The following is a 26397-nucleotide window of genomic DNA, read 5'->3' on the forward strand; positions in this document are numbered from 1 at the left end:
ATTTATGTGAAAAATAGTTTTATAAACAAAAGAATTAAGTCAGGCTCAACCTAGCGTAGGTTTTCAGCGATTACTGTGTACTAGAGCATTTCATATTATATAAAAAAGTCCAGGATATAACATGAAAAGGTAAGGAAATAAGATTTTCCTGCTGAAGCAGAAAGTTGTTGGAGCCTTTTATGTAAACGCCTGTACACACTGCACTGTTTCTGGGAATGTTCTGATGATAACAGATGCCTGATATTTTTAAAAGGCCTGTTGTTTCTGTTAGCAGATTCTCTCTGCAGGTCATACTGGCAGAGGTTTTTTACTTTCTTACTGAAAAATAGCTCCAATTCTCTCAGATGACATGTTGGTATACCCAAAATGATTCATAGACTCAAAGGAAAGATCACAAGGTTCATAGAAAAAATAAAGACCTTATCACAGAAGACTCAGTGAATCAAAGGGAGTATTTTTACTTAAATTAGATTTATGATGTGTTCTTTAGAGACATCTCCACCTCTTGACACGGTCTTTGTTTTACACTGTCAGTTCCAGCCTTTGAGTTGGTGTTCTTTAGGAGGATTACTACCTCTCCTGCTGCTGGGCTATTTGTGCCACAGTGAAATATAGCAAAGAAAATCTGCTATCATGAGTCTTTTTATGGATTTCCCACTCCCTCTTGGAAAAATAAGCTTTCGTCTTTATCATATAAACGGCTAGGATAATGTTGAACTAATAACACAGTCTTGAAAATATCATAAACAATTGACGTCAGTTAAAAACTCAAGAAATATCAATGTGCCATTTTTTAGCACCTTCTTTGACAGACCAATGCTCACAATATTACTCATTTCCTTCTTTATTATAGGCAATAATGCAGTAGAAGCTCAATGGACATAGCCATCTAGACATATCATGGTTAAAAATGAGCATCATATTAGGGGAGAAAAGAGATTTAAGGGACTTTGAAGCTAGAATTTTTGGTAACAAATAAGAGTATGTTAGATGTTGTTGACATACTGCTAATATCATTCACAATCATATCTAATGCTACGTTCACACAGCACACACCTTTTTGCAGGAGCAGCAAAAAGGTGTGTGCTGCTTCATTTTTTGATGTTTGTAGAAGTTTAGTTCTGATGTAAAGCTGAAGCATCTTTGCTGCTCCAGCTGCACGGTCGAGAAAGTAGGTCTGTTGCATGTTGGGCGGAGCTACCCTGTCCTTTCTTTGCCTATAACAATGGCAGCTATATTTACTGTGATCAGTGGGTAAAAAGTAGTTTGAATGTTTTTAAGTTAGAAAGTCCACCGGAAAACTTTATCTGTGCAGTCAGTTCATCAAGATTACCATCCTGCCTTCAAGTATTATTTCGCTGTCTGAGCCGCTCAGACCCCTGTACACCAGGAATGCGCTGTCACTGGGAATCCCATTCAACAGCAGCCTCTGGCCCTGTCAGCTCTTTGCGGTTTTCCACTACTCTTCGCTGCAGCTGGAAGGTGTTTTTCAAGTACGTAATCCAAACTGCAGGCACCAGAATAAAAAAAAGACAACATATTTTGCTGGCAGGTTTCGAAATTTTAAGTTAATTTAGGCATTAATAAAATGTTTCAGAGGAGTTATCATAGGGATCTGCGAGACCAGCACTGCGTCTGTTTCCCTGCCAGCCCCCAGATCAGCTTCTCTGATTGATTGTTCTGATTGATGTTGCATTTTTCCAAGTCCATCAGCTGCTGCTTCTAAAGCGCGTCATGAGCTTCTGACGCGGTTCTCCAGCAGCTCAGACACGCTGCTCCTGCTGCTCAAAACGCACTGCAGGATCTTCTGCTGCGCCTTCATGCGCATCAACCATTGAGTTTGCTTGTAACCTAGCTGCTTCTGTTAACCCTGCTGCTTGTGGTCTAAACATAGCATAAGGCTAACAAGGAATGTTGCTAGTAATGGTCCAATAAACTTTAGCTAACAACAAAGTCAGAGTGGACTTGTGGTTTGTGATGACTGAAAGGTAAGACTAAATCAACAAACACTTTGTGACAACCTGCTTGTTGCACAGAGCTGGATGCACCGTTTTTGTTTTATTTTTAAACCCTCCTGTTCGTTCACACCTCAAGACACGCCTTCATTACGCCCCTTCAACACATGCCCTTACTTGATTGGTCCGATGTTCAATCTGGCCTTTTATTGAGCATTCAGAGATAATCATATCTCAGAAACCTCAATAAGAATCCGCCACAAAGCAGCAAAAGACGAGACTGTTTGCCGCACCACTCAATGGTAAAAACTTGGCAAAAAATTTTACAATTCACATTTGGAAAACCATTGGAGGCCGAATAAATCTCATGTTCCGCTCCAAATTTCAAAGGTTAGGGTTTGAATTTGGACTACAGTGTTCTCACCAGCGTTGTGGGACGCTTCGTTGAAATCTGTCCCTGTGAAAGACTGAAATTGAAGCTGCTACGTTCATTTTAAGCATGTCACCCTTTAACTCATTTCTGGGCTCCCCTTCAGGGGTCTGTCTGGCTCATTTCAGCACAAATCTGCTTACATTGAAAATTTTATAAAAAAAATCACACTGAAAATAGGCCGATATTCTGCCCTTTAAGGAGTGTAAACGCTAATGGAACAGTGTTTTTAAACCTATTTACCGATTTAATTTCATATGTATGTGAAAAAAAAAACCCTGTGAAAATTTAAAACCTGCTCACTTCAGGCTTTGTCATCGACTCAGCCTGGCTGCTTGCAGACAGGTGCACACATACAGAACCGCCTCGCCAGCAGACAGAGAGCCAGCTTTAAAAAGAAGGGTTGAAGTGCTCTGATTCGGACGAATTTCAAAACCAGTATAAAAAATCTTAGTGAGAACTGTAAAATGGCTTGAGATGACACGTGTTGTGAATTAGTGCTATATAAATAAACTGAACTGAATTGGACCTTGGACAAGACATCTCAAAAGAATGAATCCATCCTATCTTCTATCAGCAGTTCACAGTGCTGGTTTTAGAGACATGTTGTACCCATTTAGAGCTTTTTAATGCCAACTGAGCATCAGTTCAGCACCATAACCTACCTGGTTATTGTTGCTGATCATGGTAACACCTTTATGACCCCAATAAATCCAGACTCTGATATCGAATTCCTACTTAGACTGTCAGAAATGTCACATAGCTCAAACAATCAAACATTTTGTTCCTTAAACATGATAAGGTGCTTTGTGTACTTAAACAACCTCCTCATTCACCATGGTCTCAATCTACTGTAGTGTGGCATTTTTGGGATGAGGTGTAAGGGGCGAGATTCCCTTCATTATTTTCCAAAAGAGTAAGTCCAAATTTCCAAAGTTTCTGAAGATTGTTTTAGAAACATGGCTGAATCTATGACACCAATGATTGTGTTCAACAGGGTATTCAAAAAAAGTATATCTAATATCTATAACCCTTTTTAAGAAATACACTGTAGCCTATAGTCCAAGTTCAAACCCAAACCTCAGACATTTTTAGAGGAAACTAAGACTTACTGTTTAGAAAAATGACAAAACCTGATGTTTTTTGTTGCTTTCACACTAGATTACAAAGATGCTACCTTTATTGTGACTCCCATGACTTTTTAAAATGGAACGAAGTTGCAGGAAATCAGAAAAACGTGAAAGAGGAGACTGTATGAAACTGCCATTCTCTTAGTACTTGCTAAAGTCTGTTCTTGTATTTTACCCTCAGACTCTCTCTGCCAGACTCTATGCATCAGTGGTATTGTCCCACAGCAATCCTATCAAAAATGTTAATAATGTTACCATGCACCAAACCCTGTTCTAATTTCTTAACCATCAAGTCACGCCAATCAAATACATTCGTCCCTCAAGAAAACTCAATACTGAATACCGCACACAGCCCTATGTGTTTTATAAGTGATTTTCTGAATAGCTGCTAAATGAATACCAGGACTCCCTGAAGGAGTCATTATCAAGACTATCCCAACAGGCACTTCAATTCTGCAATGGAACCATGCCAATCACAAAAGCAAACCTTAGTCACCCTTCCATCCTACAAGGAATGAAGAGTACATCACCTTCAGTTTGGTTTAAATGTATTACCACTGACTTCTTCAATATGCAGGAATCTTTTCTTACTCAGCATTAATCTGACATTTATCCAAATGACTTGGTGCAGAGGCACTAACAGCAGAGGAAATGATTTGAGAGGAAGCAGAGACAGAAGCTCTTAATATCTTGGACTGGGAGTCTGGCAGGCTTACACAAGACATTCATCTCTTGCTCTAATCCAACCAGGCTTAGAATAGCAGCAAACGGTAATGCAAGGGTTTGACAGGAGTAAGTGATAAAGGTAGCAACACTGTCTCTCCTATTGTAGCAAGATATTAGACTCTAGTCTTACGCTTCTTTTAGCTTCCCAAAGCGTTTTTCTGTTGGGATTCTGACTATTTTTTATTTTTTTATCATGTAGATTCCTTTATTTTGTTTTTATAACACTTGATGCAGTATTTAAGACATTTCTCAGCAGATAGTTTTCCATTTGATAAATTAATCATTTTAAGTTCTACACGACAACAATGGGTCGTCAAGTCTTCGTAACAAGCAATAAATTTTGTATTGTGGTTTAAGTCGTTCTGAAGCAGCTTGAAACAAAATTGTTTCTGAGCTTCAAAAAGGAACCATAAACCTTTTCTGTTTTAGAATACTTCTATCTTTATGTCTATTTCCAAAGGTCATTTGCTTTCTCTTAACAATGACACAAATCATCTTATTGATTTAGCCTATAGAAACACTACAAATAAAAACCTAAAAGAAAAAAAAAACTTAGTTCTGATCTTGTGTGAAAAAATCTTGTGTGAACATATGGGTGGCTGTAGTAGATACATTAAGGCAGCTAATTAAGAAAAGAGCTGGTGATTAATTTAGATATTTGTAGAATACTGCAACAAATACCTCAGCTGAGCTGTCAGGCTGCATGTCTTTAAAGTCAGATTGTCCTTTAGCTCCTTTGCACCCATCTCCTTTCCTCCTCAGCTTGATGGATATTTGTCCCGAGTCCCTCTGTCCCAGTTGTTCTTTTCTTTGTCTAAGTGAGTCTCTTTATCTTGGATACATGCTTGAGGGAGCTGACAAGACAATGAGAATAAACTCCAAGAGATAGCCTGGGAAATCCAAACAGTTAGGGTTTTTCTTCTCCTCTGCTCTTTATTTCTCCACTTGCTTCATCTTTCTGTCTTCTAACCTTTGAGCTAATATTTTTGGTAAATATAAATCGTCTATATGGTGACTGATCAACTTAGGATGCTTTAAGGAGAAAATATGATTAATTTTTAATGTGTGGCTTAAATGGGAGCAAACAACTGTTTAAAATAACTAAGGGTTTAAAAAAACCTTTTAAAATGTTTTCAGCATGTTGTTGATGGATTTTGGCAGTGAGTGGCCTCCTGCACTGGGCAACTTCCTAGAGTAATGTTCACACTGTTTTATTTATTGTATAAACCCAGACAGTGGTGTTTATGTCCCCGGATCCACCAGATCCTGCATAGATGCTCCAGGTTCCAGGTAGTGTTGCACCGATGCCATTTTTTGGCCCTGATACCGATACTTGGCTGTGTAGTATTGGGCGATACCAATACCATCTGTTTGAAATTGATGTGTGTGTTTGTGTGTATATATATGAAGAACTGCATACTACTAGGATGTAAAATAATTGCCATCATGGCTTTGTAAAGCTGCTGCCTACCTTTGTGAAGCAGGAAAAAGACTAATACAAAGTGAATCTAGTAGAACTTTTTACTGCCTACCTGGAATGGCTGACAATAGTTGAATAGACTTTTGGCTCTTAAAATGGTATCTCTGCCCTATTTGTTGGTACTCGCCGATACCGATAACACCATTTTAGTGCTGGACTGGGGCCCCACCTGATACTGGTATCGGTATTGGTGCAAAGCTAGTTCCAGGAGATATGTCTGGGTCATGGTCGCTTTCCAGGGTATTTCAATTTTACCCAGTTTTGAGGTGTGAAAAACATTGGGAAAGATCCAAAACGTTTATTCAAAATAACAGAAATGAGGCGAACTGTGGATTTGCGGATCTGCAGCGCCTGCAGGGGGATGCGGGGTGATACTGCTCATCACTGACACCCTGGTTTTACCATTCAGTCCATCCTCTTTGAGTAAGGCAGGTTCCGACCAATGGGCTGCCAACAAGATGCACCGAGAGTGTCCCGATGCAGCAGCCTCTAATCAACAGCCCGGAGCTTTAAACTAGCCCCTCGCCCAAACACCGCCCCCACCCCCACCCCCTCCAAAACAGGAACAGGGCGCTCTCACTGGGCAAGAGCCAGGATTCACCAAGACAAGACTAACAATCCTCTCTAACCTCTGGCCTTGTAGAAACAAAACTAGAACTAAGGCATCAAGTTCAAATTCTAAATCACAAACACAAAAATAATGATCTGGCCCTGATAGCTGGGCTGAGCTGTATATAAAGCAGAAGGAGCAGGTGGACAAGATGAATGATAATTAGTGACTGGGAAGGGTTCGGTAGGTGAGTAAAATGAGCAATTAGGCCAGCTATCAGGGCAGCGAGCACAAAAGAAACTGTAACCATGTTTTGAGGACGGATCACCTTGGCAACAGCAGTAGCGTGAGGAGGCGCTCTGGAGCTCAGACAGGAGGTGAGAAAAATGGTGGGCAGAGGTGGCTAGGTGAGGTCAATCCTACAGCTGCAATTAATGATTTAAAAGCCCTTCTTAGGGATCTTACTTCTCGCTATTTTAATATACATTTTTATATGTTCAATTTTGATTGCAAAAAGCTTTGTCCCTGCTGCTCTCCTTCACTCTATGTCACAACCACATCCGGTTCCTTGAATGGTCTTCACAGAAACGTTTTTTGAACTCCAGGAAATATAGGTTTTGTTTGTTCTCACTTCACTCTATTCAGCCTAATTACACCAATTGCTTGGCGCCTGCCATTGCTTTGTTGCTGAATGTACCTCTACATACAAATAACATTTAAATCACAAACTTTATTCGCTCCATTCAGGTTGAGCATGAATGTACCTTTAGAATGGGCTGATAAGTAACAGTAGGGAGGATGACATGCTGAGGCAAAGAGGAAAAGGAGCGAAGAACATATCTGTTCTTTTCAATTTTTATAACAACTGTTCTTCCTAAACTGCTTGCTAGATATTTGTTAGAAAATATTTTGCAAAGCCTGCATCAGCTAACATCCATCATAATATGCCACATGTGTGCTCAAGTACCAATTAAGCTAAAAAAAAAAGCTTCTAAAATGACAAAATAAAACTAAATTTCATAGACTAGGTTTCTTAAGACACACAAACAACATCATAAAATCAACCAACATTTTCTAATGGTATTTGATCTTTCCTCATTAGGAATCCTGCTAGAACCCAAGTCCAGTTAAAAATTATTTATACCCCTCTAAGATGAGCTGGAATTGATTTTGAAAGCAAGATTTATCACTGCAGCAAATCAAATATTGCTTCTCAAAAGTGTTACTTAGCTAATCCATTTGCAAGCTAAATGGGCTCATAATAAGACATAAATAAAATATTGCAGTCAAGCTCAGTGAGTGATTATAAAACATCAAGACTTACCTGGCAATGCTCCAATCAGGCTCTATTTTTAGGACCGTGGGGTCTTCAGTGTAGTTAAATCGGACCTCTGGATTTCGCAGCTCAGCATCATCAATGTCCACCAAGACTGATGAACTGCTTGGTGCGAGTCCTGCGGGGGTGACGCACACGATCTCTCGTGCATTTCTCCTGAATGGACAGATGAAATACAACATAAAGACATGTTGTTTTAAACTTGGAAGATTGTGGGAGAAATCAAATCAAATGGATTGTCCTGAATTCACATATACATAGTGAAGCATAGAAAATAATAGAATAGAACAGAATAGAAGTCTTGCTTTTATCTAACATATCTGATGGCAAAGCTTAGAGGTAAATTTAAATAAAAGCACACAGGTTCACACAAGATTAAAAAATATGAAAAAGAACAAAATTCATAACAGAGACTGTACAGTAAAGGAAAATAGAGAGCTCTTGGAGGGAAAAACACATTATGTTATAACATAGATTTACAGAGAAAACATAAAAAAAGAATAACAGTATTACAATGAATCAGCAAACATACTGGTTGGTATCAAGGTAAAATTTCATGACAAAGGGGGTTGCCATACTGCTTTTCTTGCTCTTCTCTAGGAAAGTCTTACAAAAAAAATACCAGCAAAGAGGTGGCGTTCAAGTACATAAAGAAATCTAAACTTAAGCTGTCATTGTTCTTTTGGTCATCACAAGAAAAATGGCACCAATGTGTGAAACAAAGACCAAATATATTAAAAACTAAAGTGACAATTAAGGTAGCAGCCTACTGCCTGTGCAGCCATGTTCTACTGTTTGAGCAAACCTTCTAACTCCAAACACTGTATATTATACTGATTTTTAAATCTGTCACACAGATGTCTGTATTTTCCCTTGGCAGTATTGACAGTTTTCTTACTTATTTGCTGCCTGCATGTGATCAGTTCTCTTTATGTAAATGGCTAAGATGGGGCCTGTGGGATTGTAAACAAACACAGCAGTATTTTCACACTCCAAATTATCGTGTGCCAGTTTTCCATCCTAATGGTTGGTTGTTGTTGTTTTTCTTCCCCAGTGCAGACTGCATGTACAATCGGTTGCAATCTGATCAGAGCCAGAGCCAGAGCCCCCACAGATTTAGACTCCATATTAAAATACCGTCCTCCAAATTCCTGATGAGACTTTTAGCGATCTGTTTGTCTGTCCGTCCAACCATCCATCCATCCATCCATCTATTGTATGGATTTGTGCCTGGTCTCCCAGTGTGATGTCTAAGGTGTCTTAGAAGGGATCAGGGTCAGATGTTGGAGCCACCATAACTGATTCCCTTCTGATCCCAATGAGCAGGGCCTCTATTTAGTTTCACTTCTCAAGCTTATCAAAGTTATCATGGGGGAGTTTTTTTTCCAAATTTTGTGATTTAGCTTGTCGTTTTTGCTTGTCTTCATTGGCAGGATTTCAAATCTTGGTCATGGAGAGTATATCTTATGTAGTTTGCAGATTATATTTGTCTTCCATTTATCACCGTTAGTGCTACACAATCAGGGTTTCTTTTCTGCCTTAATACTGGTGATGTTCAGGTCTGTAATGTTAAAGGAGGAGAGCTTAACCCAAACTGCTACATTTCTCCACTATAACCACAAAGAATTTAAAGACCAATCAAATATATTATAGGTTTAAAGCTGTTAAAATGAGTTGACTCCATTGAGCAGCTGGTCTGCACCATTGGAGAAGAACTGAAAACATTGTAAGAAGTCAGTTGAGGTGATTCAGGCATCTCATCCAGATGCCTTTAGGTCTAAAGTGTGCAAAAAATCATACTATGGTTTTCCTCGTGGACATAATTCTCTTCTGATTTGAACTCATACAAGAGAAACCCAATTAATGGATATGGTTCTGTAATCATGTTCAGGCCAATAATGTAGAGAAAATGGAATTTAATGATGAAAGTTTTGTTTAACTTCAACTGTTATTTTTGTGCTTTTACAGGGGCGTTAACTAGGATGGTTTCCTGAGCATTCTTAAGAGAGTCTCAATCCATCTAAGTCCCACAGGCAAAATAACATTTTGCATCACAGTCTTAAGCACACTTTTCTGAAACTACACGATCTAATATGTATTTAGCACAGTTGAATGGTGGCTGCTTTTCTGGGTCATGATTTCACGGGACCAGTATGTTTATAATCTATAAGGATGCCTTTAAAGTGTGTACGTTCACTTTCATGTACTGCTGCCAACATTACTACGTCTCTGTACACTACAGTGGTTGCAGAGAGACGGAGAACGTGTGTGAAAAATCAAAAACAGGATAGAGCATCTTCATCAACCACACTCACATGTCCCTCAGTCTGTAACCATAGCAACTCCATTCAGAAGAAAAAAAGCCAAAGAGGAGGAGGAAAAAAAAAAAACACCCAGCAATCTTCAGAAGATGCCACAAACATGGTCCCACGGTTAGGGTGTGACAGATAAAGACAGAGTTGAGGTGAGGGAACAGTTGTTGTGAAGTAGAGTCTGTGGGATTACTGCGAGGAGGATGCCGCACAGAAGTGGCTGCTGTGACATCAAAGCAAGTGTACGCTGGCTTCAATAGGGATTAGCTACGGGAGGCTAATCCACGAATTTGACATGCAAGCAACTGTGGTTATAGTTATAATTTTTTTTCTTTCTTCTTCCTCTGTGCCATAGATTACGGGGAAAGCTTTTGCGAGTTCTTACTAAGAGATGATGTGCAGAGAGACAGCACCAAGCATGCACACACATACACACGTATTACAAGAAGCCTTTATCCCACACACAAAAACCACCTAACCTGACACACTGATTACATGCTGACACATGTTATGATAGTGACATGTTACAGATGTACACATTCAAAAATCTTCAAACAGCATGTCTTTAATCCTGCAAATGTTTTGCTGGGTTGTCATCTCTGTATCACAAGGAAAGTTAATTGCAAGAACTGATATTAGAAAGGAAAACACATAGAAATGTTTCTCACCTCTTAAAGTGGCAGGGCTGTGGCCCGATGCTGACTGACACATAGCTGCCTGCGTTGAGATAGCTCCCCTCAATGGTGACCCTGGTGCCGCCCGAAATGGGTCCCTGAGACGGCTGGATTCGAGTGAAATAAGGAGTCTGGAGGAAAGAAAAAACAACATTTCTAAGAAACCGTCTGGAGCCTCAAAGAAACACCCTTCAGTGTGAAACCTGCTGCTGACAAAAGATTCAGAGCCATCCTTAAGCCGGGCATTCACATATTTTCAACTACAGCTCAAACTGCACGACAAAACAAAAGGGTTTAAAAGTTCACATCTTACAATGCATTTTCTCACACTGTGTGGCTCCACGCTAGGATGCGACCCAACGACGGACTACTGAATTTCAAACATGTTTGATTTTCTCCTGACCTTACATTCCTGATCGGGAGGTGGTCGTGAGAGGCTGATCGCCCCTTGTTATCCCCCGTACACTATACGATGCAGGACACACAATCAGGCTGAAAGTCAGCTCGATCGAAAAATCAAAGGGCAAAAAATTGTACAGTGTATGTCTTTAGTATCAGCAAAATGTTTGAAAATATATCTGAGCACAAAAAAAAAAAAAAAAAACATTAAAGAAACCATTTAAATTACATGTTATTAAGTATGTGAAACAAGTTTTACATTTTTACAGTATGTATTTCTCCTAAGATTTTTATTGTGAATTCATTACCGTGTGACTGACTTTTTAAAACTATTTTGTTGTAAGAGCTCAAACTTGACTAAATTCAATATTGGTTGATCAAATCAATTCCCAACTGAAGATTGCAGAAATAAGCTATAACACTGATAAGAAGCTTCCTTCTGATGAAAAATGGTCAAACTCAAAGGAGATTAAAAACAGCCAATCACTTCAAGCTCTATGTTTGTTTATCATCCGAAATGCAAAACTGTTGATTATAGAGCAAATGTAAGGGAAAATGTCTAGAGGGCTTTAGGAAAGAGAGGACGACTGATTTCACTGTAACATCGGTGGCAGAGATTTACAGTATTCTGTTCATTCCTCAATAATTATTATTTATTAAATTCAGTTTATTTATGCAGTGCCGATTCGTAACATGTGTCATCTAAAGGCACAGATCATAAAGTCAAATTGATTCAAAGTTTTCTATGTAAGGAAAACCAGTTGATTTGACGAAGTGACTCGAATGCATCCCTCACAGTAAGCATGCTTGTAGCGACAGTGGAGAGGAAAAACTCCCTTTTAACAGGAAGGAACCTCCAGCAGAACCAGGCTCAGTGTGAGCGGCCATCTGCTGAGGCCGACTGGGGTTCAAGGAGACAAAATCAGAGATACAAAAGGCATCTGTAAATTGCGACCCCGTCCAGGAAGTCCTCTCAAAGACTTTTTATCACCAATCTTGTTAGAAAGAGTTACCAGTTAGTTTGAGAAATACCTCCCCTAACTATAGTGGAAAGAGACCAATAATACAGGTAAGGGAAGTTTATCTGTTAAATAACTTCAGAAAACCAAAAGTCAAATCCTTTAAGGAGGCCTAACTTATTCTAGCTATGAGATTCTGATTTAAATCAAGTTAATTCAACATATAAAACTGTTATTTGTAAAGTTATAGCCAATAATCCTTTAGAGATCTGAATTGGACAATTGTTGACATGACTGGCTCTGCTTTTACAGTTTGACTTGTTCAATAAAGAATGTTTGTCAATTCTATTCATTTTATAGATATATAGCACCAATTCACAACACATGTCATGTTAAAGACATGAAACGCTTGATATAAACAACCTTTCCTGAAAAAAGCCTGATTTACTAAACATTTGATGAATCTTGTGTAGTTTTTAGGCTTCTTGAAATTTTAAAATCAAGGAAAGAGGCTGGATTGTTTAGGGAACATAAACCAAACTTGCCTTCTAACCCCAATGGCACAAAAAATGTGGTAGTAAAAGATACTAACTATAATAATACAAAACTGTACTCATGTTTGAACTTTAAGAAGATAACAGTGAATCCCTTCAAAACAGAGAGAGTGTAAAGCCTTTGGGTGAAAATATTCATTTCCATGATTAGTAATTGCAGGTGGGCTAGAAAGTAGAGTTCCTATAGATAATCACAAGCAACTTAAATGGTTATCAGCAGGTCAGAGTTTCATGAAGAAAATCAGATCAGAAAAGAACAATAACACTTTGTTTATTTCTTAAAGGTACACCAACAATAACAGAGATATGATGGAGCTTTTGCACCATATTTAGCATCTTTCTGAGTGATAAAAATACTGGAAACGGACGAGAGCGATTGGACCTTTTACATTTTCTAATGACTAAAAAGCCCCCCAAAAAAGCCTTAATATACAGATCATATGTCCTATAGAAAACATGTACACATATATATAGAAAACATTTAGGTTCTGGCTCAATCATTAAACTATCATTATCGTAAAACGTAAAGATTTCTACTCCAGCTTCTATGAGTAAAAATTAGGAGAATAATCATAGATAATACATTTAAGCTGTATATTGAGTAAAATATATTTATATTCAGAAGAATTCGTGTTTTCTTTTTATAAAAAAAGCCCCTTAGAAGAATTTCCTTACCACAAAGGTGAATGGCCTTGGTGACAAAGCTCTATAGTCATTGACGCAGTCTCTCACACACACCTCGACCTGAGCTTCTTGGACCCTGTAGCCAGTAGCATCATTCAGCAAGCACACGATTCTGCAGATGGAAAGAATGAAATATTTATTCCTAACATTTTTAAAATGAACAGAATTTCACTATATTGACAAAAGTAAGAACATTAAAGCTTCAGGGCTGAAGCCTAAATGAAGCCTTACACACATTGAGGTAAGGCCTTTTATATCAAAGAACCTGGAAAAAAAAGAGATCCTAATCTTTATCTAAACGATTCTGAAAGAATGCTAAAGTGTAATGCATCATTCTGAAGTGGAAGCAGTTGCAAAGCAACAAAAATAATGCCGAATAACGAATGCATGTGCAATATTGGAATTGAGACGCCCTCCATCTCAACATGCATCATTTCCTGACTAACTGCACTTCAGGGAGATTGTTTGAACTGCATGAACTCAATTCCTCAGCTGTGTAGGACTCTGCAGAGGAGTAAATGTCAGGACAGAAGGATTAGAAAAAAAATCAAGGAAGGAGAAGATTCATTGAGTGAGGGATGAGAGACAGATTACAGACAAACACCAAACCGATGTCACTTCTAATTCTGTTCCTGTTTGAGGCGGTGAGTTCATAGAAACCTTTCTGAATGCTCCTTTAGTTTCTTCGGTCAACGTTGGAAAGTAACTGTGGGTTGTGGGATGGAGTGTGTGTTTCTTGGGTTAACATATCCATAATGATTTGATTGTTTGGTCAGATCTCAAACACAAACTTAAGTTTGATCTATCTGGTATAGAAATTGAAACTAAATGACTGAATAAAATAAATCTGAAAAGTGTGGCTTGAATGAATGACTCTTCTCAGTATGCCATAGACAGACCTTATGATGCATTCTTTTACTTTGTCAAAATAAATGGAATGCTTTTGTTTGTCTATTTGTATTTGAATAATTCAAATCCAACATACAAACGTGTTCATAGTTTTAATAGGAAACAAGTTTTAAAAATTTAAAAGATTTGTACAAATTTTTTTCGGACTGTTAAAAAGGTCTAATTAATCACCTTTTCAAATCCCTAAAATAAATAGCGCATTGCAATCAACCAGTTGATTGCATCAATTTAAACTAAGCATCCTTTTAGTGACAGTGGAGACGAAAAACGTCCTTTTAACAGGAAGAAACCTCCAGCAAAACCAGGCTCAGTGTGAGCGACCATCTGCCGAGGCCGAGGAGACAGAAGCAGACATACAAAAGGCAAATTTCAACCAGCCCTACAGATGGCCCCGTCCAGGAAACATATACCCAGGCAGACAAGCTCCAAGCCAACTAAACTGTTTAAAATGTTTTGTTTAGATGGGTGCTATAAATTACAACATAATAATTTAGAATAAATAATTATAAATTAGAATTAATAAGAATAAAACTTCTCTCTCATGACCCATGGTACACACAGAGCTATTAAATGTTTGTTAATGGAGACCAACCTGAAAATCCATTTAGATTTGCTGAATGAATATTTCCAAATATCTTAAAAAAAGGGAATTCACCCAAACAAGTGCTGAATTGAAAAGCAAGATGCAGGACCGACCTTTTCAAACACAAAAACTGAATTCCACTTGTTTTTTTTATAAACTTTTTTTTTTTATTGATTTAGACCTTCCACAGCAAACTGAACTATACAAAGAGTTCATATGTATCAAGACAGGAAATGTAATGTTAGCAGTTGCCAGTATTTAAAATTTTTGGAACACTTTGACTGAGCGTATGATAAAAAGAATGGCTTCCCTTTCGACCAAGTGTTCAATGTTACCAAAGATATGGTTATAAAAAGACTTTCTAGTGTTTAGAACTGAAGGCCTCTGTTTAAACATCAAAATGTGATTTTATGATAAAAGAAAAGCTAGCTGTGTGTGATGTTCTATAAAAACTGTTCATACATGCACGTTTTCTTGGACTCACCTCTCGGCACTGATATACTCCTCTTCAATCGGCACACAGGGCACCTTGCCCAGCCTGACTCCCATCTGGATGTCTCGAAATTGTAGGCCCAGGTTTTCCCCCCAGATGGTCAACCTGGTTCCCCCCTGACGTGGTCCAGTCTCTGGGAACAACTAGATGTACAAAGGGACAAAAGAAATAAAGAAAAGGTTATAGAAGGACTGAATGTACCTTCATCCAAAAACATTCAATTGGATTAGAAAATAGAAATACACAGAGACAGGTAACAAAATGCTAAAGGCAGAGTCATATCTGATACCCTAGAAAACCATAGAGCATGTGAATGCTTTTTAATGAAGAAAAATCCCTGTCTTGGCTGAAAAACAAAAGGAGAGGCAGAAAGGAAAAAAAAAACAAAAAAAAAAATCCCCCAATACAGAATCAAACCACCGTCATCACAGTTTGATTGAAACTTATTACGACGGCTTGGCTTTATCGATGGTGCTGTGGCAGTGCGGCGCTCAGTTGCATCGACGGACCGTAATGTGATTTATCTACCCAGATTATGGTGCGTAACCGAGACAGGTGTGTTGTGACAAAACAAATATGGAGACTGATGAACGCCGCTTGTCACGAGCATCGGCAAATACACACTTTCTGCATGAACGTACACGCACAAACCCAGCCCCTAACAAGCATTATGAGGTAATTATGTGTAATTGTCCCAATGCCCTGTTTTGCCGTTGTACTCGGCTGAGCAGGCCTTACAATGTGCAGCATAGCATCATTTTTAGACCTCGAGCAGTACCGAACAAAACAGCTTGAAAAGTGTGAATGTATGTTAAATGATTTGTTTCTCCAGTTGGAAGCTTGTATATTTTTTGGCAAAAAACAATCCCCAAAAAAACAGCTGAGACCCAAAACTAGTAAGAATTGCTTTGATGTTTGCTCTTTAACAATCATCTGCAGCAGCTGCAATTTAATGTGTTCAGAAGAAAAAGACAAATTGTTAAAAGAGGGAGTTGAGGTATTTAATGGGTTTTTAACACATACGCGCTAAGAAATAAAATATTAATGCTGCTTGTTTTATATATCAGCTTTATGGTCAGATTACCAATAAAAATAAAAGTTTTTACCCAGAAATTATGGGAGTATCTAAATAAGGAAGGAAGTAAGGAATTTATTTAAATAAGAAAGTAAGGATTTTTTTTTCACATAATCCTGTCACCTGATATTAAATTGGTGTTTATGCTAATTAATATTGTCAAACATTTCTCATATAAAAAGTTAAAGTAGGATATTTGCTTTATATTATATAACTGTTTTATAGTCAGATTTAGACTTAAAATTAAATTTTTATTCTGAATATGTTATTGTTGTTATTGGTTAGTATTGTTATTGGTGTATGATTTTAATAAATCTGAAGATTGAAAATGGAAAAAAACTGAAAAACTAAGGAATAAGAGTCTACATAAAAACATTGTTTAAAGGAAATCAGTGTTATTTTCTTTTTTAAACAAATCTTCTGTTTTGCTTATGAAGACAAAGGCTGTTTGTTTTTGGATTGTTTATGGAGCACACATTATCCCTACGCAACTGTGGGGCTGCTGATGAATCCACTCAGTACTGACGCCACAAAGCCGTGAGCATCAGACATTATTCAACATTAATGTGACTAGAGCGCATTGATAGACATGTTATTTTGGTTGTGACATGTACAATAATTTCCTTCAAAATATATTAATTTCATATCTTTTGTACGATAATCCTACATTTCTCACCTGGCAACACTGCTTTCTCCATTCTTTGTGTAATCTCTAGTCTAAGGCTTGAATCTGGAGCAGAGAGTTCTTGATCTCATTCTATTTTTTTCAAACTGGCCCCATGTTTTCCTTCAGCTATAGATCTTTAAACCTAGATAGACCTGAAAAAGGAGGGATTTTAAATCTGGTCAACCTTTCCTGTACTCATTTTGTAATATTTTTTAAAATTTCCAGTTGAAAAATCAATTAAGAATTTTCCCAGTTAGATTTAGTTCAGATTAACACGTAAAACGTCCTTTAGTTTTAAAGAATTCACCATCTGACAAGGCTCCCATAGATTTTTGAAGAGGAACAGAAAATAAAACAGTCAAAAAGCTTGATTTTTAAGGCTATTTTAACATAATTACATCTGGAGGGTGAGATGTGTGCGTTACAAACAGATTGGTCTCGTTTGCAAACTCAAAATTACAGGCTTCATACTGTGTATTACAGGTTTGATTTTTTATTTATTTATTTTTTGGTCTCAGCCATTTGAAAACCTCTCAGTGACAAAAGTGAAATTACCATAGAGCTGACATATGTGTCAAATCTATTTTAACAGTGTTCAGGTGCTATTACATAAACAGTTTCTTTGATTTCTGTTCAGAAAAGGGTTAAACGACTTATCAGTTTGATACAGAATCGAATCTTTTATTAGAATTGCTAAAAACAAACTCATATCTAGCAGTAGATAAAAAAAAAAAAGATTCCGTAGAAAATAAATGCTTGAATAATTTAAATAAATTAATAATTTATTTCTTTAACAAGCTAAACTTATCCCATCAGTTGCTTTTGAAATAAGAAAATAGTCAAACATATGGATAGATAAGCCTTTAGAAACAACTATCACCAGCCAGTTATTGACTATGTTTTCCTAGAGCTGAAAAACCGCTCTGTTACAGCTAATCTCTGTGGAGAGCAGAGCAGAAAATATTTCCTCTGGCAGCAAAACGCTACAGAACATTTGCTGAAGTCCATAGACAGACATCTATCATGTTTATAAGATAAATATTCCCACCAATGACCGAATAATGAGGAAGATAATGATGACATCTGTATGTTGAGGTGCAGAAAAAGGATTCTGTCTATTTAAAAAACCACACGCAATAAATCGAGTGAACAAAACTAAAATACCAAAGATGCAGGCAGTGAAAGCTCAGTCTGGCAATGGAAAAATCTGCCCAGTGTTTGGAAGCTGACTCACTTTGGAACCTCAGGCGCCAGCAGAGCCTCAGCACTCTGGTTCCACAAACACAATAGCTGGTAAACACTGACCAGAACGAGTAGCCATCAAGCCCTAGGGTGCAATATGGACAACACATGTAAGAGTGTGGAAATGGGGCTTCAGATAGGTTTGAAAGAAAGACTTGGTGACACCACAAAACCCAACATCAGCAAGCCACCAAACCCTGGGATATATAAACACTGGCACGGCCTCAGACAGAGAGGCAACAGAGGAAAAAAAATGGCTGTTAAAGAGCTTACCACCATTATCCCAGAGGAGACGGCAGGTAGGAAAGACTAAGGGGAGACCTTCTAGCTTAGCATGAATAACATATGATAGTAACCAAACCATGGTACGATGCCTTTAAGATCTTCACCATATCCTGTACAGGTGTAAGGGATACAGGTATACTAGATTTCATGCTAATCTAAGTTATCATTAGCAATCTAAAGGTGTAAAAACACCAGAATGTCTGATTTACATCCTAAGTCTATAAGAGACAGCATGGAGTTTTGAGTGTTGGGATCAGCGAGTCTTGCAGCATCAAGACCAGCATGTTTACAGTATTTACAGGGTTCCTACAGCATAAGGCAAGTTAAATTCAAGACTTTTTAAGACTTTTTAATGCCACTTGAAATACAAAATTAAGACCAAATTCACAAGAAACACAAGAAAAACCTGCTTGCAACAACTTAACCCAAAGGTTTATTATAACATAAACCAATGCACTAATGTTTCCAATTTTGAAAAACTTCCCCTACAGGAAGAAAGCTAAAAACACACAAATGACAGATATATTTGAACAAATATTTAACTGAATTCACAAAGTTTGTTTTAGAAGGGAACAAAACAAATCAGTTTTAAAGCCACAACATAACCAGTGCTAAGTCTTTTTTGCAGTTATTTTTCTTTGTATCGTTTTCTTAGTATGTTTGATTTGGTGATAAGTGGAGGCGTTGCAGAGACAAGGGTGGAACTAAACCGACAAATACCGGCTGTTTCTCAGTAACTCGAATTTGACGCTTTGTGTTTTGTGCTTCGCATGTGTGACTCCGCTGCCTTAATTCCCATCGTTCCGAGCTTGAATGACTTCTTGCACAAAATACACTGTGCCTCATGTATGTTCCCTGGTTTTAGCCATGGAGAAAACTCATTACATTTACACTTGCTCATATTTTCCATACAAATAGTAAATGGTGCATCTCCCAAATGTCCCGGCCGCAACAACGCTTTTATTGTTTCCGCTATCGGGACGGAACCAATAATGGCAAGCCATTATTTTTTTTTTTTTATATAAAAAGAAAAAAAATAAAAATTGTCAATTTTAACGTTTTATTTAGATTACAAAAATAAATCGTAATAAAAATAATCCTATTTATGATGTTTTAAAAATTAAGACCTATGAAAGACTGATTTAAGACATTTTAATACAAATTAAGGCCCTAATTTTATTTTGAAGAATTAAATGCCTTTTAAAACTTTTTAAGGACCCGCGGGAACCCTGATTTAGGCATTCAGAGTGGTCTGAACTTTTGCAGCTGGATGCTAAGCTTTAAACAATCCTAAGTAATTGCTTGTACAGTACATGGCTGTTAGCATAAAACTAAAAACAAACAACAACAAAAAAAATATAAAGGACTTTATAGGTTTTGCACAATTTATGTACAAGTAAGACTGTTCTGATCATTACTACTAATACAATTTTAGTGTATTTTTCCTACCAAGTTACAGTAAATTTCAGCTACAGTTCGTAAAGAAAATAGCTATTGAGTGGCTTTGATGGGATTTATTGAAGCAAAAATGACATCCTGTAAAAAAAAAAAGATTCATACAGTAGTATCCATTCAACATTCTCCCGCTTTTTTTGATAGGACCTTGGCTGGTCCCCTACAATTCCTTTTTAAGCATCAATATTTGCACTAAAATATTCTTTCCTGTCATGATTTGCGGACATTAAGATCTAGAGAGAAGCGTTATCTCCCTGGCCAGACCCTTTAATTATGTGAAAGGGTTGAGTCAGAGAAAAAAATATGCACACCGAGGAGAAGGAGGTGACTCCATTGGCTGGAAGTTGGAAGGGATTTTGCTGGGAGATGCAGGGAAGTGGGATGCCATTTGACTAGGAAGCGCCATTTTGTATGGCTGCTACTGTAAAATGGATACAAAATCATGTGGATGGTCAGAAGAGTCAAAACAAAGGTGATGTCACACCCCCTGCATCAGTATAATAATGCAACGTTCAGACCGCTAGCGCTAGAAGCAGCAGAGGCAGCTACTTTACATGCAAAGTCAATGGTTAACACACATGAAGACACAGCAAAAGGTCCTGCAACATGCTTTGAGCAACAGGAGCAGTGCGTCTGAGCAGCTGAAGCAGCGTGTCATGAGCTTCTGTGCATCTGACGCACTTCAGGAACAGCAGCAGCTGCTAGAGTTGGAAAAATTGAACTTTTGCTGCTTGACGCGCCACATCAACCAAACAGGGAAGCTGATCTGGGAGCTTGCAGGGAGACAGACACAGCACTGCTGATGCAGATCGCTGTGATCAGTCCTCTCAAACAGCCTATATAATACCTAAATTAACCTAAAATGTCGAAACCTGCCAGTAAAATATATTTGATTTTATTATGCTGGTGCCTGCAGTTTGGATTACGTGAAAAATGCCTTCCAGCTGTCGTGAACAGTAGAAGAAAATTGCAAAGAGGCGCCCTGGACAAAGACTGCTGTTGAACAGGGTTCCTAGCGACAGAGCACCGCCGGTGTACTGGGGTCTGCGTGGCTCTGACAGCGAAATAATATTTGAAGGCAGGATCGTAAATTTTCTTACTTAAAAAAATATCAAATTATTTTTTTTACCCACTGATCGCAGCAAATAGAACTGCCATTTTCACAAGAAAAGAAAGGGTAGCTCCTCCCAACTCGCATCAGACCCACTTTTCTATTAAGTATATCTAATAAAATAGAAATAAAAACATAACATTATACACTAACTTTGAGGGTAAACCGGACCATGTAGGTGCTGAAAACAGAACCAAACATACCTGTTTACTTTTTTATATAACAGAAAATAAAGGTAATATATTTTATTTTAATTTCTTTTCATTTTTTAAATCACAACAAGACCAGTGTGAAAAAACCCACAATTGGATACTTTTTGAAGTGACTATGAAGACACATTTCTCCAAACTAAAAATTACTTTATATAATTCAAAATCCGGATCAGTAGAACCCAAAATCGAATCAGCTTGGACATCTGTTTCCTTAGCTTAGCTTTTACCAGCACTGATGTAGAAACCTTGAATATCACTTTGTGGTCATGATGCTTTTATAGTTTTCCTGTGGTCATAACCAAATATTGCTAAAGCCATAATAACTAGGCAGAGACTTCCAATTAGTTTGCCGTCTGGCCACAACATACACATATTTTGTTTGTATGCGTTTCCTTGTTGGGCGTAATGTTAGCCACTGATAATAATCAGTTTTAAAAAGTTGGTGCTGTTTAGGTCGTATATTGGAGCCAACACTTACTGGCTCAGATATTCTAAAGCCGTACATTCAAACATCTGGAAACTAATTCTGTTTACATGCCTAAACTCTGCACATGTTGGAGGCTGCTTATGCCAATGCTTTATGAGACCTACACTAAGCAGCTAAGTTCCATATCTTCACAATGTTTAGGAATCCTTTAAAAAATTCATCAATCCTGATTGTGGTTACGGATTACTTCTTTAATGAAGCCAGATCTAAGCTGGGCAAGGACAAACCAGTTGGAAACGTTCCAGTGGAATTTGTCCTGTTTTTTTCTCCCCGTAATGTTGGCCACCAACAAACCAAAAACATACATGGCAGAGGTAATAACTAGTCATAAAAAAGACAATTTTATTTGGGTAATCTTAATGAACATGTGTTACAGGTTATACAAATCTCAAAATGTGAAAATTACACTAAAAATATAACAATAAAATATATAAAAAAAAACTTTTATTTAGAAATGATAATAGCCATTTTGGCCAAGACTACCATGGGGAAGACTGCTGACTCGGCTTATGTCCAGAGGACAGACATTAACACCCTCCACAAGAAGAAAGAGCCATACCTTAAAAGGTCATAGCTGGTTGCTTACAAAGTGCTCTATCCAAGCATAACTGTAGTGAAAAGTGCACCAGCAACAAGGAAAACTACATCCTTGAAAGTATTGTCAAAATTGTCATTGACTAAATCCATCCGAGGATTAGGGGGAGCTTCACAAAAAGCATGCAAAATATGAAGTCAGTGCATCTATAGTCACAATGCAGAGCTGAATCCTAGCCAGGGCCCAATGGGCCAAAATGGATGGAGTTAGATTGTTTTCCATAATCTAGTCTATTAAAAAGATAAGTATGCCTTTTCTTCCTTGAGTTTTTAAAAATGATGCATTTACAAATAAAGTCGCCCCTCATTCTTTGCTACAGGGCTGCAGCTTTCTTATCAGTAAAAGTGATTGTAAAGCTGCTATATTGGTGAAAAGTGTGACGCTTTGATAAAAGGAAGCAATTTTATGAAACTTGACGGCCAGTAATTTTTTCTTTCTCATTTCAACTTCTTTGTCTTCTTCTATAAGGCCTTACTGAAAGTCATAACAGGGACAAAGGCAGGGAGGAAAACAAACCCCAAAACGAGAATTGCATAAAAACTGATTTCTCTGAGTGTTGCTAAAAAAACCAACCTGAAAGATGGTGAAAAAATATATATATAAAAAAGAAATCAACCAAAACAAAGTTTTTCATGAGGCTGGTTCCAGAGGAGCGGTTTGATGTAACCGTGTGTAATCTGTGCCAAGGGCAGGCACAAGGTCCCAACTAATATGAGCGTTATAATAGCAGCACATTAAAATAGAGCAGCTTTCATTCTGGGTTCAGGACACGTAGGGCTTTTGTGACCACAGGGACTTCAACAAAGGGAGCTGATGCAACGTCCTTTCAAGATTTCCAGGCCTTGGATCTCCACAGGTGACATTACAATCTTCATGAGCCGACAAGACAAAGATGTGGTGCTCAGAAAGAGATGTGACGCTTTTCAGGGGAATTTAGAATTTAATCACTGTAGCCATTGTGTGCTGGATTTAGGTCATTATGTGTTTCTTCTTTGTTTGCTTTAATAAATGCATTCTACATAAAAAGATATTAAGAAAATTTGAGGAAAAAGTTTGGTTTTCTTTTTCTTTTTTTTTTTACTTGCAGACATTCATTGTAGTGATCAAACATTCAACAGAGTCACTGCCTGAGAAAGAAACGGTTTCTAGGCTGTGTAAAAACTGCTGCCTAGCACGTTCCTGAAGGTGGAGGTCTACAAAATTTATATCCAGGATGTATGGGTTCTGCAGAGATGTTAGCTGCCCTTGGCTTGACCTGTGACCTGTCCAAGTCCTAGAAAGAGGGTAGGTCCCCCTGATAATCCTCTCTGCAGACATAATGTCCGTTACAGTTTGGACCTGTCCTGTTTTGTAGAGGAGCTACAACCGCATTGTGTTGGATGTGTCTGGTTAAAGACTGAATGATAACAGAGCAGAGTATTTATCTAAAGCAGTTGTTTTCCCACAAACCTATTAATTAGGAATTAAGTGAAACCAGGTGTGCTAAAGCAGAGCAACATCATAAACCTATCATTGCAGCGTGTTTTGAGGAACAGAGTTGAAAAACACTGATCTAAAATAACGAAACATTGCAGCATCTTAAGCAAACCTATCACTCATGTTATAATCGACAGTTTACCCACACAAATATCCTCTTGATAACTCACTTAACACCACGTGTAATTTATAAACCAGTGGCTTCATCTACATGCAGCCATGAAAAACATATGTAAACACCCATGCTGCCTTACCTTAGTGATCTTGGGGTGAGTGCAGCGGCTGTTTCCAGATGTGGCATGCATCCACCCCCCACCTTCAGCCAGCTGCAGAGGAAGGTTGGAGTTTCCACCGACCGTACACTCCTGCCGCAGGGAGCACTTCTTCTCTTGGACGCACCAACCGCATTCAAACCTGGGGTCAGCTTTCAGGCACATGCCGCAGCTGTCCCGTAATGCCCTGCACTTGTACAGGTGGGCTGGATGACAGGAAGACATGAGAAAAGAAAAATATAAAGACATGCAGGATGTGTAGAGGAACTGCAAGCTTTAAAAAACATCCATGTGAGACTTTTTTTGAAGAACCTTTATAAGCAGTGGAAGAGAGACTGCTTAGCATTGCCCATATTTGGCTATCACAGGTTTTCAAACATATTATATAAATGTGTGTCTTGTAAAAAAAAGAAAATAAATAAACACTGGAATAAGTTAACATATGTTTTTTGAAGTTTGTATATCAATGCATTTATAGAATAATTGAATCTGCAAAAACAAAAAAGCAAAACTGTATATCAAAATCTCGTGTAAACCTAAACTGAAAGTTAAGAAAAGCCAACCCGAGTTAGACTTGGTCACCATGTGATCTGTTGCTACTATGTGGAAGAAATTCAGCACCTCTGGAACAAACAGTTTGGTAGATGACAGTGGGGGGTGTCTGGCACCTGGGCTCAGGGGTAGACTAAAATTTAAAACAATCCACTGGACTTGGTTTCCAAGTTTAAAGACATGTCAGGAATAGCGTTGAGATCAAGGTTTTTACACAGTAGACCAACAAAACCTTGTTTTTGTTTTGAAAGCATGCAAATTGGAAGAGACGAAGGGGTCCACCCAAAAAACTTAGAATGCAGCTATTGAGCCTTTTTGGTATCATAACAGCCCCACAGGAAAGTGGAGGACCTTGTCTATTCAGCCAGTCAAACAATCACCTTTAACAACCAACCTTTCAGACATTTAGATGGGTATGGGGTATTACAGTCTAACAAAAGTGGCAAAAGGACCACCATTGCTAATGGGTGGACCATTCGTCTGTTCCGATTTGCATGTTTTCAAAACAAAAACAACACTTTGTTAGGCTACTGTATAAAACCTCAAACTCATCGCTATTCCTGACATTTTGAATTGAAAAAGCTTCCTGGATGGGAAGCAAAACATCTTCAAACTTGGAAGCCAAGTCCAGTGGATTGTTTTTAATTTTTTTGGAGTAGACTAAGGTGCAATAGATAGGTGTCCACCGGTGCAGCCATGTTTGTTTTGCTTCAGGCTGACACTGCATTTCTTTGGTTCAAAACATTTCTGTACTTGAGCAATGCATCCATTGGGTTCTGGCAAAATGTATTTTAAGGAGTTTGTTATTTGACAAATCCTGTGGCATTTAATCTTGCTTGCAAACTAAGTTGCCATTCGCAGAAGCCCCAAAACAGACAAAGAAAGGTTGCAGAAGATTCTCATTGTAGGAGGAAAATTCATATTTTTGAAGAATGTTTGTTTTTCATCATCTCCGATTTATACTAATCAATGTGTACTTAACCTCACTGATAAGCAGCACATAATAGTACTGCTATATTTAACAACTGGAAATATTGGTTAATTTTCAAAAGGCGAGTTCTTGTTTTTATTTCCACTCACGCTGATATAAAGTGGGAAGCGGCTGTTCCAACCATTGCATTTACAAATTCTCTCAAGTGGTGCACGACTTTACACGAGTGAATAAAGTGAATGTGATTGGTTGTTTATCAAGGGGGCGAGATAGTTTTGGTGGAAGATTCGCAAGTAAGTTTGGTTGTGGCTGGATTGTCAGAAGCATCTTGCTAACCAATTAGCAACTTAGTGCTAGTAGGTTCCTAATGGGAAATCACATTGGGACCAAGTAGCACTAAATTGGTGACTTAGAAACGACACTTTCAAGGAACGCTATGGACAGCGGTAACATGCAAGAGGAGGAGAGTTTTGTGTCGGAGGTCGTGGATGAGTCTACTCAATCATACATTTTTTATTTAAAGGAGGAAAGTGGAGACAAAGTTGTTGTGGAAGAGGACACCAGGGTGGCAGAGGCTTGGTTTGGTGTAGAAGGCTTACAGCCCTACATGTTTGTGCCCTTGCCTCACAACGCTGCCAGTAATGTTAGCTCTACACCTGCTGAAGACACAGATGTCCATCCCCGTGAACACTCAAAGATAAATTAAATAATTCTTATTTCTGATTTCAACCGTTGCGTATATTAGCTGCGATATATGAATCAAGTTGCTATGACCGGAAAAATTTGATTGGCCAATAACGTGAGATTAACGCTATGTGGTTTAATGGTACAATTTTCCAAGTACATCCCGCTGCAGCCTGCGG

General features: G+C 38.1%; 1 protein-coding gene across 2 annotated transcripts in view; it reads right to left on the reverse strand.

Annotated features, from left to right (window-relative positions):
• Positions 1–26397, reverse strand: part of LOC107091972 (plexin-A1-like) — a 312667-nt gene that overhangs the window by 69249 nt on the left and 217021 nt on the right. For both annotated transcript variants that reach the window (XM_015386230.1, XM_015386229.1), the window contains exons 11-15: positions 24034–24257; positions 15166–15317; positions 13181–13301; positions 10588–10724; positions 7596–7763 (exon numbers count right to left, since the gene is read on the reverse strand). In XM_015386230.1, the coding sequence (XP_015241716.1) occupies positions 7596–7763; positions 10588–10724; positions 13181–13301; positions 15166–15317; positions 24034–24257 (802 nt within the window). The remainder of the gene's footprint in view (positions 1–7595; positions 7764–10587; positions 10725–13180; positions 13302–15165; positions 15318–24033; positions 24258–26397) is intronic.

The sequence above is a fragment of the Cyprinodon variegatus genome, unplaced genomic scaffold, assembly GCF_000732505.1.
Source record: "Cyprinodon variegatus isolate N-32 unplaced genomic scaffold, C_variegatus-1.0 Scaffold360, whole genome shotgun sequence".
Lineage (NCBI taxonomy): Eukaryota > Metazoa > Chordata > Actinopteri > Cyprinodontiformes > Cyprinodontidae > Cyprinodon > Cyprinodon variegatus.